Source organism: Protopterus annectens, chromosome 3.part1, assembly GCF_019279795.1.
Source record: "Protopterus annectens isolate FY-2018-M chromosome 3.part1, PAN1.0, whole genome shotgun sequence".
NCBI classification, from domain to species: Eukaryota; Metazoa; Chordata; order Ceratodontiformes; family Protopteridae; genus Protopterus; species Protopterus annectens.
The window spans coordinates 1,573,388,827-1,573,406,058 of record NC_056732.1 but is presented as its reverse complement, the minus strand read 5'-3'; the positions used below and the strand labels follow the sequence as shown (position 1 = coordinate 1,573,406,058).

Below are 17,232 nucleotides of genomic sequence, written 5' to 3'. Positions count from 1 at the left end.
ATGGCCTTTCATATGAGGCTTGTAAGGTTGATGGTCAGTAATTCCACAGGTTGGTTGTAAAGCCACCCTTATGGACATGGTTAGCAATTTGAATGGGACTAAAGGATTCAAATATTTCAAGGCTTTGAATTGAAGTTTCAGGGGGTGCAGTTGGCACACAATTTGTTTACAAGTATATTGGCTATGCTATTTGGGTCAGAATAGGAGGTCTCATTCTGAATAAGTTCTTACCAACATAAAATATTGCTTTTTCAGTTTTCTACCATTGCTAAAGAAGGATTTATAATTATCTATGCCTTCAGATATCAGCCTATGTTCAATGATTCCTTTAGTGTATTTAATAGTCTTCGTCATTTTTTTTTGTAATGCTTTTATATTATACTTGAGGAATGGGTTTTGGGTTTACTAAATAATTTATGGAGTTTCTATTGTTTTTGATTTGGTATAGCTTATTTATGCTGGTGCACCACAAGGAGGTTTGTTTTTGAATTTCCTGTGATGCTTAGTTCTGATGTGGATTGGTAGCCGTATGCAATTTTTCTAAATGGGTGTACAATTTTACTGAATCTTTCTGTTGCATTATGGTTTGGGGAGGTGTAGTTATAACTGAATTTTGATATTTTTTCACATACTAGGTTAAAGTTGGCATGTTTGTAGTCCCTAAATTCAGCGGAGTATATAGGTGCTTTTTTGAGTATATAAGAGAAGCTTACAAGTTCATGGTCAGACTTCACTGAAAAAGGAGATACCAGAGTAGTGCAAGAAGTAGCCACATTTGTAAGAATCAGGTCAAGAATGCTTAAAGGAGAGCCACCTTAATACAATCTGATGTGTGGACTTGAATGTTAGTTATGTTGGAATGTCCATCCTCTTAGAATTTGCCCAAAAATGGCACAAGTGGGCAGCAAAGGCTTTAGCCAGTATACAAATGCTCTGAAATAAGAGGTGCAAGCCATCCTTAGTAAGACAAGCTAGACTGTTGAGCATATCATCACATCTCATACTGGCATATGCTGGATCACCCTTGAAATGACACCATCTATTTTACCAGTTACTGAAGCCAATTATCTTTTCCTTGTATATAAGCATCATTTGAGATGAGGGAAGGATTCTGCTCAGGATCAGTGTCTTACCTGAATTTGTAACATGCTGGGACAGTTCTTGCATATCTCTCTCTCCATATCCCTCAGAGTTCCATGTCTCAAGTCATGGACTCTTACATGCACTACTCCCATACATACCTCTCAACTGTACAGATTTTTGCATAATGTCCATATTTTAGTCTCATATCTTTGTCAGTTTTTCATAAAAGTGTGGTTTTCTGGCAAATTAGTGGTAAATCATTAAAGACTGAAGTTAGAAAATAATGACAGACATTTGAGTGTTAGACTTAATCTCCTTCAGAAAATTCATACTAATCCAAAACCTGTTATTCTATCAACCTTCTATGTTTGTAAAAACAGTATTTCAAAATTGTCCCTATTTTGAGGCCTTTGTCCCACTTTTATTTATGGCTTTTTCCAGATTTCTTGCTTGAGAGGTATGCTCCTATATCATAGCTGATTTTGTCAAGAGCTAGGGTCCCTGGGCCACTTGTAACATCAGTGAGCCCGGTACTGGAAAGGTAACTCACTGTAACCCTTTCCTTGTTCAGCCTTGTGAGTGACAAGTCAATGTGACTGCTGTTGAGTCATCTGTCACTAAAACATTTTCCTTTTCATATGATAAATAAGATTACAAGTCTTTTAGGAAAAATGCATAAACCACTTATAGGAGACATACACATGTTCTGTTACACAGATAAACAATGGTTTAAGATCACTGTGCCCAGAAACTCCTAGCACAGGAAACCCTTAAACCCTGTCTTGTTTGGAGATTTTTTTTTTTAATTAAATGAACCAAACATGACACTATTGTAAATATAAGTAAATAGTTAAAACTTTGTCTTCCTATCTTTCTTGGGACTAACAATAATATGTTATATACTCTGCTAATACCCCCCCCCCCCCTCTGTGTGATGTAGTGCATCCTGTCTATGAGACGTTTACTTATTTCAGCTGTACTATTTAACATTTTTTCTTCTTCATTTTGCACTCACATTTGTACTTGGACAATTTAAACACTGCTGTATGCAGGTGTGTACATTTGTACCCACAATCAAAGTCGGTATTTGTGCCTAGACAGCCAGGTCATGTCTGAAAATGTCTCAGAGACCATCCCACCCACATGGTTACCAAAAAATGCATTACTAAATAAATATATAAATAAATAAATAAATATATATATATATATATATATAAATATATACATACATATATATATATATATATATATATATATATATATATATATATATATATATATTATTTATTTATTTACATTTGTTGACCGGGAGTGTCCGACTGGACGTAGGTCCATTTTCAGCGAAGGCCCGGGGAGAAAAGCTCCACAGTTAAAATAAACAGACAGTAGTTACACTGGATTACATAGTGATTAACAATTTGATTAACAAAGCAATTAATTACAAACATATTTACAGATGAAGAACACAGTACATCAGTAGACAACTAGAATCTTTATCTGCGAAGTACATAACAGACATTAACAAATGTCACAATAAGAAGTTCCTGCTGCATAATAAGTACTAGGCTTATGAGCATCTGAGCTTGCTATAATCAAAGTAGTTAGTGTACATATGCACATACATAAACTAATGCTACTGTGTCACGCTGTCTGTCCAAAACTAAGAAATTGATTTCTGTTAGCTTTCATTTCACCATATTGTAAATGTCTTGCTTCCTCGCAGTGTTTTTAAGTATCAGCTCTCACCAGCATTTGTTAATTGTAGCACACAGACCAAATAAATAACGTTAAGAATCAGAGATCAGATTACATCAGATCATAACTACCGAGAGCAAATACTTTTACTCAGAGATGTGTCTATATGAATTGCAAACCAAGCTGAATTTCTTTAGCACTGTTTATAGCCACCGAATTTATCATCTAAATGCTATAATTGCATATTTTAATACCCTAATTTCTATAGTTTTAAAGTACACTAAGATAGAGTTTGAAATAATTGTGTGTTTATTTTGAAATTAATCAGGCATGAGTTTAAGGAAAAGTTTCTGAACATCTAGTCAAAATCAGTTTTTCTTCAGGATAGTCAGAACCACAGTTTGTATGTCAGTGGAGATGTCAATCAGTTAATATTCAAAGGGAGCATTACAGGTGGACAGGCATGACTCCCTTCTTACCAACATCCAGAATAGGTGGGATCAATTTTCTAAACTTCTGAAGAAATAGGTAATGACAGATAGATGCATGTGTTTATAACATTAAGATTTTCCCATGAATTGCTAAATTGTCATACTTACTCATAGTAAAACTGAATGTGATGCTTCTGAACATAACATTTTAGCTAAAACAATTTACCATATTGAGACTTGAAGAAAATGATTATAATAACATCCAGTAGCCCAGATTGTTGACTGTGTATCTTTCTTTTTTATGAAGCAGGATGGCATATTCCACATGCCTGATACCCTCAAAATAAACGTAATGATATAAATGACAGACATATACTGTCACCTTCTTTCTTATAGTGGGACTAATTTTCACAAGCTGCATCAGATTTAAAAAGCAGTTAGAGAATCTTCTAAGTGACTTAATATAGTACTGTGTATATAAAGAATATGTTACAGTTCTGAAACATAATCCAGGAAATGTTATCACACTGTTCCTTAAAATATCGATTTTTTTTTTTACCAAGCATAACCTGCTTCATTAGATGAATTTAGTATTTAAAGGCTCGCAAAAGCTGTATTTCTGCTGATGAAGTATAAATAAAAGGGAAGGTTAAGAGGTACCAGATATAATGGCAGATATTAAGCTTGTAATTTACTTTCTGCTCATGTATTATAATAATTAATATTTAAGGATACTGTAAGAAAATCACTTGCCTGTTCTGTCAGGATTAAAATTTGCTTCTGCTTGTAAGTGCAGGCTTGTGGATGTTCTATCACATAACACAACAGTTGTGATGCAAAAGTTATGAACCATGATGTCAATGTCACATTTTTCACCAACAGGACGGTTCTGCATATGATATCATTGCATCTAATAAGAGATGGCAGTTATTAGAGAACAGTATTTCTACACGTTATTTGTTTATTGACAGTAAAGTCGTAAAACAGATTTTTGCAATAATGTATTTTCTTACTAAAGATGCATATAGTACTTCTTGCAACTTACTGTAACAGCTGTCATCATTGAAAAGAATAAATACATGATATGATACTCACAAGAAACCCTATCAGACTACATGAAGACTGAGCTGGGCCATCAAGAGATGCCTGCAAATTATATGAACAAAGTATATAACTAATTAAAAGTGCTACCGCCAAAACATAAGCATGAAGCTTAGTAAAGAGTAATATTTTAGAGACGGCATGCATTTTAATTCACTTGACAAGAGTTGGTTGATATCTGTAAGAAATAGCTTGAGCATTATTATCTTCTACTTATCAGTCCATCAAGAGTAAATGCTTCATAAATTGTAAGTTGGGATAGTTAAATGGTAGATTAAACTGTTAGCAGCTGTTTTTCATGATGGCCACATGTCCATGTTTTGCTGATGTTTCTGTGTGGTTATTTTGATTTTAATTTTGTCTCCCTTCTATGTCCCCCTTATCTATGTTTTGTCTCATGACTGTTCTGGATTGTCATTTGCGGTAGGTTCTTTTTGCTCTTTAGATTTGCAATACCTAATCTCACACTGTCATGTTCTAGCCTCCTGAAAGCAAGCACTCCTGAGCTGACACTCACATATAGCTTTGGCTTAGATCAAGGGCTGAATAAAATTGATTTTCATTCAGGATAAAAGCTCACCCCCATCCTGTAATATAATGACAGATACATGGTAAAATGCTGTCAGAGCTAAATGCATGTCCTGATACAAGTGCATTTGAAACGTGAAATAATCTTGTTTACCCATGCCAGAAATGAGACGGTAGCTTCTTTTCAAATTAAAACTATTCTGTCTGTATTTTTTGACAGAGTTAATATATTATAACACACAGATATATAAAAATACAAAGGGCTGTACAACATAGTTTGCATCATTACAGTAGTTTCCATGCATTACCACAGCTTTTAAGAAGGTGAACAGGAGACCATTGCACTATTTTTCTGAAAAGGTTTGTACGCAGCATACTACTTTTTCAGTTTAAAGTATTTTTCTGCTCTTTGCTTCATGGTTGGTACCATATTCAGAAAATAGCTCTTAATATTTGAACATCTAGTTAAGGGAAGACTTGAAAATGTTTATACAGTGTATAAAATAAATGAAGACATTCACATAACAATGGAACGTATTATTATTATTATTATTGTTGTTGTTGTTGTTGTTATTATCACTATTATTATTATTATCATCAGCTATTTATGCAGGTCATCCAGACAAATGCATGAAAGACTACAATTGATGTAATTTTGTTTCCTGTAAACAGGAACATAAAGATTAAAAGCTATTTTGGCAGACAGGAAAATTGTTCATGTTACTCAGAAAGGTACTCATCACACCTACTAACCACAGTGCCATATAGTTCAATAACAATTTGTTTTATTACTGGATATCCCTTTCATAATCTAAAACTATTCCTGACCTGTCATTAATAACCTTAGATGAATACAGCTTTAGATGAATATTCAGAAATTTACTGTGGGCTTGACTGAACTAGCCCTCTTTGAGATGGAAAGTATAGTCTAGGTGGGAACTATCAAGCCCTCTTTGAGATGGAAGGTACAGTCTAGGTGGGAACCATCAAGCTGTAATGGCAACAACTTCTTTTAATTCTGAAGATTCCATTCCTAGGATCTCCAAAAACATTTTGCTTTTATTGTTTAAAGTAGCATTAAATATTTTTCCTCGTGTATATGTATCATATTTGATGCTTAAACCACCATAAAACTAACAGTCTATGATTAATGCATTTCACTTCTTTAAATACTTTTGTGTCCCCTTGTAAATCAAAGTAGCAACAGAACTGAGATTTAATTTCAGCTAATGCAACATAATTACAGCGTGGTGTTAAGTTTGCAGGTTCTTTCTCTGCAGGGCAAGCAACTTGAGCAAACTATAAAAGTACTGATTAAGCACATGAAAAGACTGAGTGTGATCTTTTACCAACATGTCAGTTTTATTCAGCCCACATCTTTGCAAATAGGAGAGAAGTGAATCAGAACACCTTTTCCTTTGTGTTAAAATGCATTCACATTCAGCATGGTTTTATGCCTGACTTTCATATTCATAGCTAGAAAGACAGAATGCAGTGCAAAACATATTACAACAGATCCTCTCATATCATACTGCACTTTACAGAATGAAAAAAATAGAAGTGCACACTAATTCATTGTCCATTAAATAAATGCATGCAAGACTGGATTTGCCATTTCAAACGATTATTTAGTTCTTGATGCCTGTTCAACAGCATGTGCACAGAATGGCTCTGTAACATGTAATGCCAACAGTCAGAGCAATATTGTATTTCCTTGTAGAATTCAAAATGGCATTTTATTTCAATATATTTTTTTCTTTTCTGATGGGGGGGGGGGGTTCTGCTTGTTTGTGGTATTCAGAGTAATTATTGTATGTACTGCACTGTTTTGGTTTGCCAGAAGAAAGTATTTCCAGATGTAAGTATAAATGAAAAAAAAAATGGAAGTTTTCACCAGACAAAATGAGATTTAAATCACACAGTGCTTGCTTTTAATGGGTTTTCAATAGGCTTGCAAACTGCCTGCCTTCCTCTGCACTGTGATTGAGGAGATATCTTGCAGAATTCATTATAGCTGTGCTTTCATTTTACAGGCCCTTAAGGATGATGATGATGATGATGCAGAGACTGGATTGACAGACGCTGAAGAGAAGGAAGCACCAAAGGAAGAAGAAAAGTTGGGCAAGCTCCAGTACTCCCTCGATTATGATTTCCAGAACAACCAGGTGTGAAACTTAACTGACAAATAAAGGCAATGGCAAACATCTGACAGTATACGTAGCTTGCTATTTGTTTTCACTCAATTATCAGTTATTACATTTCACTGCAAAGCAGATCACTTGCCCTCTTGTTTATCAAGGCATTTTTTTCTCTTCACATATCAAAATGAAATAAGAATGCTATCTGTTTATCAATACATTTTAATAATAACATGAAAAAAGGATATTGAGCAACATTGGTAAGATTAACGGCATTCCTAGGTATGCATCATAATGTGGGTAAGTAACAAACAAGAAGTAATAAAGTAGAGAGTAGTACTTCCATTGGAACAAAGCAGTTCATTTTGTTCTTTTGAAACTGACCTGCCTGAAGCAAATTCAGATTGTATCAAAATATGATTTTTGTCTTCAGAAATCTTGACAGATGTGCTGTTGGCTTCACTACTGCTCAGCGGCTTGTATTAAATCATGTTTACATCGCCTGCATGCTGACATTTAGTCACAGCACTCTTCAGAACAAGTGCTCAGTAGATGGACCACTTTGGGTACTTCCACCTTGTTGCGTGTCAAGTGATATGTTAGAAGATTGATAAATGTGGGCTATATTCCGCTGTATGCTGCCTAGACCAGTAAAGAAATATTTGATAAAAAGAAAATACAAACTATGAACCTTCAAAGGAGGCAGTCAGGAAAGGAAGAAAGAAATCTCAGGCATGACAAAAAGGAAATGACTTTTTCTTATTCACATATGTTGTGTTCTATTGTGATTAGGGTCAAGCAGTGTTAAGTATGCAGCCTGAGTGTAATAGCAAAGACAATTGTACTGCTGTCATTGTCAAAACAGATACCTTCATTTTCAGTTCATCTATCACCACGTCTACAGATTGGCTTTCTGCAGCACAAATAACTTCCTTGTGCTCCAGTGAGCCTATATGGCAACAAACAAGAGATAGATAAGAAGCTTGATAGTTTTATTAATCAGCAACATTGTAAGATGCTCTGCTTGGAAGACGGTATCCTTTCTGTCTCTTCTGCTTTGTCTGCCTCTCTCTCTCTCTTTCCCTTCCTCCCGCCCTCTCTCTCTTTTTCTCATAATTATGCTTCCAGAAAAAAGGTGCTGCAGCTGTATTTTATATAATAACTTTGTTTAAGTAGGAAGAGGGATTATTATTAGATGTACTAAGTATCCATCTGTAATCCACATTTTCATTGCTTTCTTAGTATGTGAGTACACTATATTTGTTTACAGATACAGATTTAGCCATTTTCCCAGCACTGCAAACAACTATAAGATTGACAAGAGTATTGACTTAATGTTTCAGGATCAGCTATATACTGTTCATTCTAGACAGCTCATACGTTTTCCAGCACAGGACTTCAGTCCCTCAAAATTAATATATCCTTTTTTTATTCTAATGTGTGTTTTTCTTCCAGGTAAAAATTGCTCTTATTTTCTCCTATTGTCTAATAGATCAATAGGAAAGTAGTGTACGAGTTACTATGAATGAGTGGTACAGATAACTTGTATTTGTTTTATGATTCTGTTTCATGTAATACTTTTAACTGTGTTTCATGTATTATTACAACTGGAGTTTGTCTCCCCAGGCCTCCTCAGAAAATGGGTTTAATGCTCAGTCAAACTTTCTCATTAAGCAATGGCAAATAAATAAATGAGCAAATTCATCCCCTTTCCCTCTCAAAAATTGATACCTTTGTCTGTTTACTTATTTGTTAACTGATGCTGCCTTTGAGGAGAAAGAATGCTTCTGCTTGTATGTATCCTCGGAAACATTTATCTTACTTTACTGAATTGCTATTTTGCCAGTTTGAGCATTCAAACTTGCAAACAACTTATTTCTTCCTTGAAATAAAAAAATAAATCAGACTCAATTTCTTTTCATATGATTTTTTTTTCTGTAGACCATTTTGGAACATAAGGCTGGAAGAAAGTTCTAAAATGCACCTCAGAGCATGTAGGGACCCTATCACTTGAGGTGGTATAGTGGCCCCCAGATCTCTGGGTTAATGCAGTTATTTCCTGCAAGCGTAGTCCTGGATGGTTAGGGTCTATTGACAGGATGCAGGAAAAAGCAAAGCTGACAGGTAATACTGAAAGTCTTTCCTTATTTGTGGTTTTTGTTCAGGTAATCATTGGATCAAAAGGTTGTAAAAAAACTCTAAAATGCACCTCCATCATCTAGAACCTCCATGGCTTCTTGGAGCCTAGCAGTTCCCAGACCCACAGTTTAATTCACCTATTTCCTCCACAGTTCTTACAGTGCAGTACTACTCAGTTAGTATATGATGAATGGATGCAGAAAAAAGCAAAGGGAAAGTGTAATACTTAATTTCTTTCCTTAATCAAGATCATTGTTCAAGCCATCACTGGATGAGTAAGTTGTTTAAAAATCCTGAAATGTACCTCAGCGCATCTAGAAGTCCATGGCTTCTTGACGTCTAGAACCCCCAAGATTCCTGACTTAATGCATATATTTCTTCCACAGTTAGCAGAATGTAGTCTTGCCTAGTTAGGATGTGTTGAATGATAGAAGAAGGGAAGAAAGGAAAACAACTGAAAGACTAAGAAAAACTGTGAAGAAAAGAAGAAAAAAGTAATCCAAGTGGTATGGGTTGGCCAGAATGGGGGAATATGGGAGCACTAGGTATTGTCCTAAAGTGGGGGAGCTATGGAGCCCTTCACCTAGGGTGCCAGTTTAGCTAAGACTCTCTCTCTCTCTCTGACTGAATCACATTCAGCTCTCCATTGTGTTACAGTTTCTGTTTTGCAAGTGTCTACAATTTTCAGATAAGGCCATTTGAATTATTATTTATTCATGAAAGACAGTTCCTTCATCTGGAAGTAGGTTTATGTATATTTATATGTATATGTATAAATATATATATATATATATATATATATATATATATATATATATATATATATATATGTGTGTGTGTGTGTGTGTGTGTGTGTGTGTATATATGTTGTAAGTTGAAAAAGACACTGGAGACAGGACTATACAAAACAAAGGTTTCTTTACTACTCCAACAAACAGCTTTGCAGATTCAAGTAAATCAAACACCCTAGTTATTTCTCATAACAATGCTGAGTCCACATAGCCCCATCAGAATACAAAATGTCTTACTTAAAGACTGTAGGACTCCCCCAAGCTCAGTATCTAGCTCTGCAAGTAAGTATTCCACAGCTTACAATGCATAGTTTACATTCCCATAATTAGCCCCAACCGAGCTGTCATTCAGATTTATGCTGATTCATCGAAGGTAATTTCAATGAATGGGAAAAAAAATGAAAGCCATTCATTGAAACCACCTTTGATGAAAAACTGAACACATTTTTTGCAGGGAGTCAATCCTCCTGCACCCACAACCCCATGTGGGAATACCTCTCACATCCCCCAGACTTTTATATAGTAACTCTAAGGTCACACAACAGTGGAGAAAGAAGCAAACGCTACTGTCATTGAATGAAATTCCAGCGGACAACACTCGCCCTTTCTGCATTTGTCGAAATTATGTTTGATCACATGACATATTCCCATCTCATTCCATGCTTCCAGGTGTTCCTTCAGCTGATACCCCTGTCTGTGTCATGTTTGTAGGCAACCTCATATAAACAGCATCAACTGGCAAGTAGCGCCTTCTTTTTTAGCAAATACAGAGATTTTCTGATTATAGTTCTGTGAGGCTATTCCTAAACTCCACTGAAAGGTACACTGTTCAACAATGTACATAACTCATACTAAATGAAAAAAAATAATCAGATCTGGTGGACATTGCCAATATACTAACAAATAAATTAAGTAGCAGTTTCATTCCTCAGACAACTATCCAAAAATTTACAATCCCTGTATCCCACAGTCTCTCCATCATCATTAAAGAAAATATACTGAAAGTGCTGTCCAAGAATAAGAACAAATCCTCCTTGGAACCAAATTAAATAGCAGGTTATTTGTTAAATTTTACTAAACATAACCTGGCTAACAGATAACATACCTAGACATTCACTAACAGAATGCCTATTTAAGTTATTTCACTTGTGTTTGGCTGTAGGTTCAGTCCCAGACGTATGGTGTACATTACTGGTGATGCCACTCTATGAAGTTGGCCCTAAGACTACCTCACACTCTATAGGCCTATCAGCCTGATGAATCTCATGTGTAAGGCCAGGGAACACATTGTATTATACTCAATTAACATCATCATTAAACATCTTATCAGGCTAGATCTGCAGCAATTTGGTTGTGTAAAGTGTTGATCCTGCCTAATGAACCTGGTTTAAATGTTTTGAGGAGGTAACACAAGCTATTGACAGTGGTCACGTACAGCTTACTTTGCTCTGGCTAATGCATGTGACAGTATTCCCCGTGCTAGTATAATTAATATACTAAATGTATTAAAAATAGATTCCTACCTGGGAAGATGGGCAGTAAAATAGCTAAAAAACAGAACCCATATGAGGCAGGTGGCAGGGATGGCATCAGAAACATGAAGGTGAAAAGCAGGGTCCCGAAGAGGTCAGCACCGGGACTACTATTGTTCTGTAGTCACTTCTCTGACCTACAGTCTAAATACCACAACCTCTGCTAACCAAGTATGTAGATGACTGCAAACTGAGAATTATTGTCGAAGCCCACTCTAACACAGAAGCTCTCCTGCAGTAACATACACTTATAAAAGCCTGGTGCATTGACAATGGGCTTAAATTAAATGTTAACAAATGCAACATTATCACATATACATATATATATATATATATATATATATATATATATATATATATATATATATGGATTCACTTCAGAAGACTAAAATGTCACAGTCTAGAATTTAATAAGACTAAAGCCCAAAATCCTGAAAATTCAAAATCCTGAAAACTCAAAATCCTGAATCTCAAAAGACAGAAAACACACAGGATACATATACTGACTATAGACAACACAAACCAATATTACTTTCCACCAAGTATAAGCAGGCGTGCAAGCCCCCCTGCACCCCCCATATGGGGGGCTCCGCCCCACACACCCCTCCTGCTACTTAAATATATCAACTCCAAGTTTGCACTTCACTACACTATCATGACTTATGTTGTAGTATAGCAAGTTAAAAGGGAATGTTACTAAGGTTACAACAGGCAGTCATGAAACATGATGGTATTTTTCCATTTTTTTCTGTGGAGTGCAATCTCTTGGTGAAAACTGCTATGCTTTGTCTTGTATGTCTTTGTGTGTGTCCTTGTATTGCAATATTGTCATTATTTGTATCCTGTGTGTTTTCAGTCTTTTGGGATTCAGGATTTTGAGTTTTCAAGATTTTGAGCTTCAGTCTTATGAAATTCAAGATTGTGACTTTTCAGTCTTCCGAAGTGAATCCATACATATATATATATATATATATATATATATATATATATATATATATATATGTAATTATATACTCTTACATAGTATATGTAAGTCCAATCTTTCAGTCATTCAGTCTCTGCTTTTCAGGACTTGCTCAAGTGGGTCCTGACATTTCAAATGGTTACCTCCTTAGACTTACAGATCCCCTAGTTTTTAGTTAATTAGTTAGTTACTGACAAGTTAACAAGTTAGTTACTGACATTTAAACCAACCCCTTGCCAAAGAAGCACTCAAGAGACGGGTATAGTGCAGAAACGTAATTCATGAGCAATAAAACAGAGGTTAAGCACCTCTGCCCTTCTAACATCAAGGACTTCTTGTATATATTGTATGTCAGGGTGTGGATGGTAACCAGGGAATTGTCACTTTTTTAGCATTACTTTAAAACCACTATTTATACACCAGGTACTTACAAGGGTAAATTCTTGCCTAATGATTTAGGAATCAGAAAGTGATTTGACAATGACTCACAGTTTACAGATACCCCCAAGACAAGGTTAGCCAGAGGCCTTGGTTTATGGTTTGGAGATTAGAAAAGCAAATGCCGAAGAAAATAGGTCCCAATACAGAGCCTTGTGGGGCACCACTGGTCACCTTCAGATCCTCTGAGGATGCTCTTACTACCACATTGTTACCTTTTTTTCTGCAGAGACGCAGGATAAATGTGAGAAACTGCATATCTGTTTGCCACCAGCCGTGACAGGAAAGATACATATGATACTATATGCATTTCAAGATGAATAGAATGTCAGATATGATGTATACATATATAATGCTTATGAGCTAGCAACTGTGATTTTCATATGTCAAGTGATTCACACTTCTTGTAAAGAACTTTTCATAGCAACAATCACCTTAGTGATTCTGCACCACATTCTCAGTGACCAGCCATTTTTAATCCTTTTAAAGGTGAAATGGTAGCATTTTTAGGGCATAATGATCTGCTATGAAAATGGCTTGTTAAACTATTCATAAAAGGATGTTATTTCACAGACTATGATCCGCTGTGTAAAGAATGCTGGAAAATAAAATAAATAAATAAATAAACCTTCTGACACGGCAAGTGTAGCATCCAATTTAAAAAAAAATGTAATCTATTGTCCTGCATTGCCATGCTGTCTAAAGAAATTTACTTACATAACTGCTGTCAAGTATGACAGTCATATAAGCAAAATGGTTGCCCTTGTATAGAAGCTGTTTAACTTAATTAATAGACAGTAAGCAAAACAGCACAAAAAACTACTGAACCAGAATTTTTTAAATTCTTAACTTGAGAAGAACTAAATCAACTAGACAGCATGTTGTTTGTCTTTCGGCTTTTGCCAGTAATGGGTCACCACAGCGGAACTCTGGTCCGCTAATGATTGGCAGTAGATTTTTATGAAACGCCGAGGTGCCAGCTCGATGCCCAACCTTCAACGAAGGCACTCCCATTTACGCACGCATGTCTTTCGAATGCTACCCAACCGCGGAGAGGACATGCAGACTCTACACAGAAGGCACTCCAAAACCCAGCCAAGAATCGAATGGGAGAACCTCTTGCTGTGAGGTAACAATGCTACTGCTGTACCAACTAGAGAACATGTATGATGTTATGACGTAAATATAAACATGTTACAGGTAAGATGCTGGACAAACCTGACATTTCTTTTTGAATGATTGTACATATTTAAGAGAGAAGAGTATGTAAACTGAATTAGATCTCTAAAAACCTGTGCTTAAATTTACAAAGGAATATTTCAAGTTATTCCTGAACTGTACAGGTATTAATGTCATCTGATATTCCCTGAGAATAACAATGTCTACAAAGACTGACCTGTAAGTCGCTGTTCTGTAACAAATGACCGAAGAGCAAGTTTTAATCATGAAAAGTTCTAGATCTGAAAGGCTAGAAGGATTCAAGTCACACATAATCTGCCGCCTCTATTCCATCTCCAACAAGCTTATTTGTTCTCATTCTAAATGTATACGAGTCTAAAAATACAAATCAAACTGCAAAAGGATTATTCCCCAGTGACTCCGCCTTCTCATTCAGTTTTATAGAACTTAAAATAGTTTGATGACAGCCATTTATATATTTCTATACATCTGCACATGTACACCCACAAATTCCCCTATTGCATATAAGCACATATATCAGCTGTTAAAAGCCACTTCCTGGAATGCATGGTTTGATACCATCACCTCCATATACCAACTATGGATTGTGATCAAGTCACATCATCAGATTATGCTCTTGGGCATTTGGAAAATTGACTAGGCTCCTCACTGATCTCCTAGACTGCATCCAGAGAAACTAACTAACTATAAACCTATAAATGTAACCACTCAAATTACATTAGATTAACTTTGTTTGGCAATAGAAGGAGGCAAGAAGCCTATGTAATCCACCATTTGAATGCGTTTGACCTTCTCCTTCCTTTCCATTCCAGTCTAGCTTTTCATCCTTTGCCCACTTGTCCAGTGCCTTCTTGCATTCATCTGTAGAGTTCCTTTCCACCACCAGTACTAGCAGTTGATTCCATATGACCATACCCATGTCTGTGAAGACACGGAATTGTCTGTCATCTGCTACCCATGGCCCCTCCTCCCATTTCTATCTTTCATGGTCAGGGTAAATCCTTTACCTATTATTGATATGATCTTTTGCAACAATATTATGGCCCCTGACCCCTGACTTTTCTGAACTCTGCTGTGTAGAGCACGTGCTCTTCTAGTCTCTGGTGAAATTTTTCATTACCATTCAATGCAGTTTGTTTTCCCTGGCAGATGCTAGGAAAACAACAGTGAAGTCCATAGGTATCACAAGGGATAAGAAACTAAGAGTAATGCTACTCAATGCCAGAAGTCTAAACCTCAAGTTGCACGCACTCGAAACTCTACTTAGCATGGAGAACATCGATATCTGTGCAGTAACAGAAACCTGGTTCAGGGCTCCCGAGAGCACCCCAGCACTACCAGGTTATACCTCATACCATGCTTTTCGGCCCCAAAACTTGGATCGAACCACAAAAGGAGGGGGGGTATCGATATTCATCAAAGATACCCACACCTCCAGGTTGGTGGCAAAGCACGAAGCATCAGAGACTATCCATGTGCAACTAACAGTGGGTAAAACTGCCTTCCAGTTTATAGCCTGCTACAGACCACCCTCCCAAACCCAGGAACCCCACTCGGCCTTCCTGAGGACACTAGAAAATATGAAGGTCTCTCCAAACACCATTATATTGGGCGACTTCAACTACCCAAACATAGACTGGGAGCATTACTCTAGCTCCAACACCCTAGCCCAAAGATTCCTAGAATTTATAAACTCAAATGCTATTGAACAACTTGTTACCACTCCCACAAGAGGGGAAAACATACTAGACCTGATCATCACCAACATGGGGACTCTATGCTCCAGACCAGAAGTGTATCCCTCACTGGTAAGATCAGACCATAAACTAATCTCACTGGATATTCACATCCCGACTCCACCCCCTACCCAGAAAACCACAGTGAAAAACTTCTCTAAAGCAAATTTCACACTCCTCAAAACTGAGGTGGAATCCTTCAAAGCCCCCGGGCCTGTGGAAAATATGACCCAGACCGCAGAATCCTTTATAAACGCATTCTATGAACACCTTCAGGAATGCATGGATCATGCGATCCCAAATAAAACCAAGACCCAATCCTCCAAAGGCAGACGTCCTGTCTGGTGGACCCCAGCCATAAACAAACTATACAATAGAAGGAGGAAGCTACTAAATGATAGAGCAAAATCCCAAAAAGGGAAGGCATCACTGATCAGTATTAGCAAAAAACTACGGGCACTCATAAAATTGTCTAAGGCCAGCTTCGAGAGAAAAATTGCACAGGACACTAAGGATAATCACAAGGCTTTCTTTAGTTATGTTAGGAACCTGGGTGGTAATTCCCAGATATGCTCAGAATTAGTCCAAAATGACAAAAAGTACACTGAACCCACAGACATTGCCAACATCCTAGCTGACAGGTTCAGTGCAAACTCCCCACCCTCCCCACCAAAAGGACAAATATCTATCCCAGCAGAGTGCTGCCCCCCTGACATCTCAGATGCTCAGGTAAGAGCTGCCCTCTCCAAAGCAAAAAACACAGCATCAATGGGACCAGACGGTGTCTCGGGCTGCGTCCTACATGAACTCCAAGAAGAGCTAAACCCAAACATAAAACTACTGTTCAATCTCAGCCTTACTACAGGATATGTGCCCAAAGAGTGGCGTACAGCAACAGTGGTCCCTCTCCATAAAGGTGGTGCCTCAACGGATCCTGGAAACTATCGCCCCATAAGCCTGACTAGCTTGGTCTGCAAAGCTATGGAAAGGATCATCATGGACCTCATAAATAAAGATATTGGGGACCTACAGACACTGGATCCTACCCAGTTCGGCTTTGTTAAGGGCAGATCCTGCCTCTTAAACCTGGTTGATTTCTTTGAAACAGTCACCAAGGCCATTGACGAGGGGAAGGTGGTCCACACAGCCTACCTGGGCCTTGCAAAAGCCTTCGATACAATACCCCACTTGGGCATTATAGATAAGCTCACCAGCTTAAATATAAACCCCTATGTCACTAGATGGATTGCAAACTGGCTCAAGGACAGAACCCACATGGTTAGAATTGCTGGAGCCATGTCAGACTCCAAACCAGTTACAAGTGGTGTCCCACAAGGCTCAGTCCTGGGACCTCTCCTGTTCGGTATATATTTCTCGGAGGTACAGGCCAACTCGGAAGGACTGTGGCTGACCAAGTTCACAGATGACTGCAAACTGGGCGCCATAATCGACTCTC

At 37.2% G+C, this 17,232-nt stretch overlaps 1 protein-coding gene across 1 annotated transcript in view; it reads left to right on the top strand.

Annotated features, from left to right (window-relative positions):
• Positions 1 to 17,232, top strand: part of LOC122797812 (synaptotagmin-1-like) — a 1,293,557-nt gene that overhangs the window by 1,131,190 nt on the left and 145,135 nt on the right. Inside the window, exon 4 of the mRNA XM_044066335.1 lies at positions 6,872 to 7,003. Coding sequence (XP_043922270.1) covers positions 6,872 to 7,003 — 132 coding nt within the window. The remainder of the gene's footprint in view (positions 1 to 6,871; positions 7,004 to 17,232) is intronic.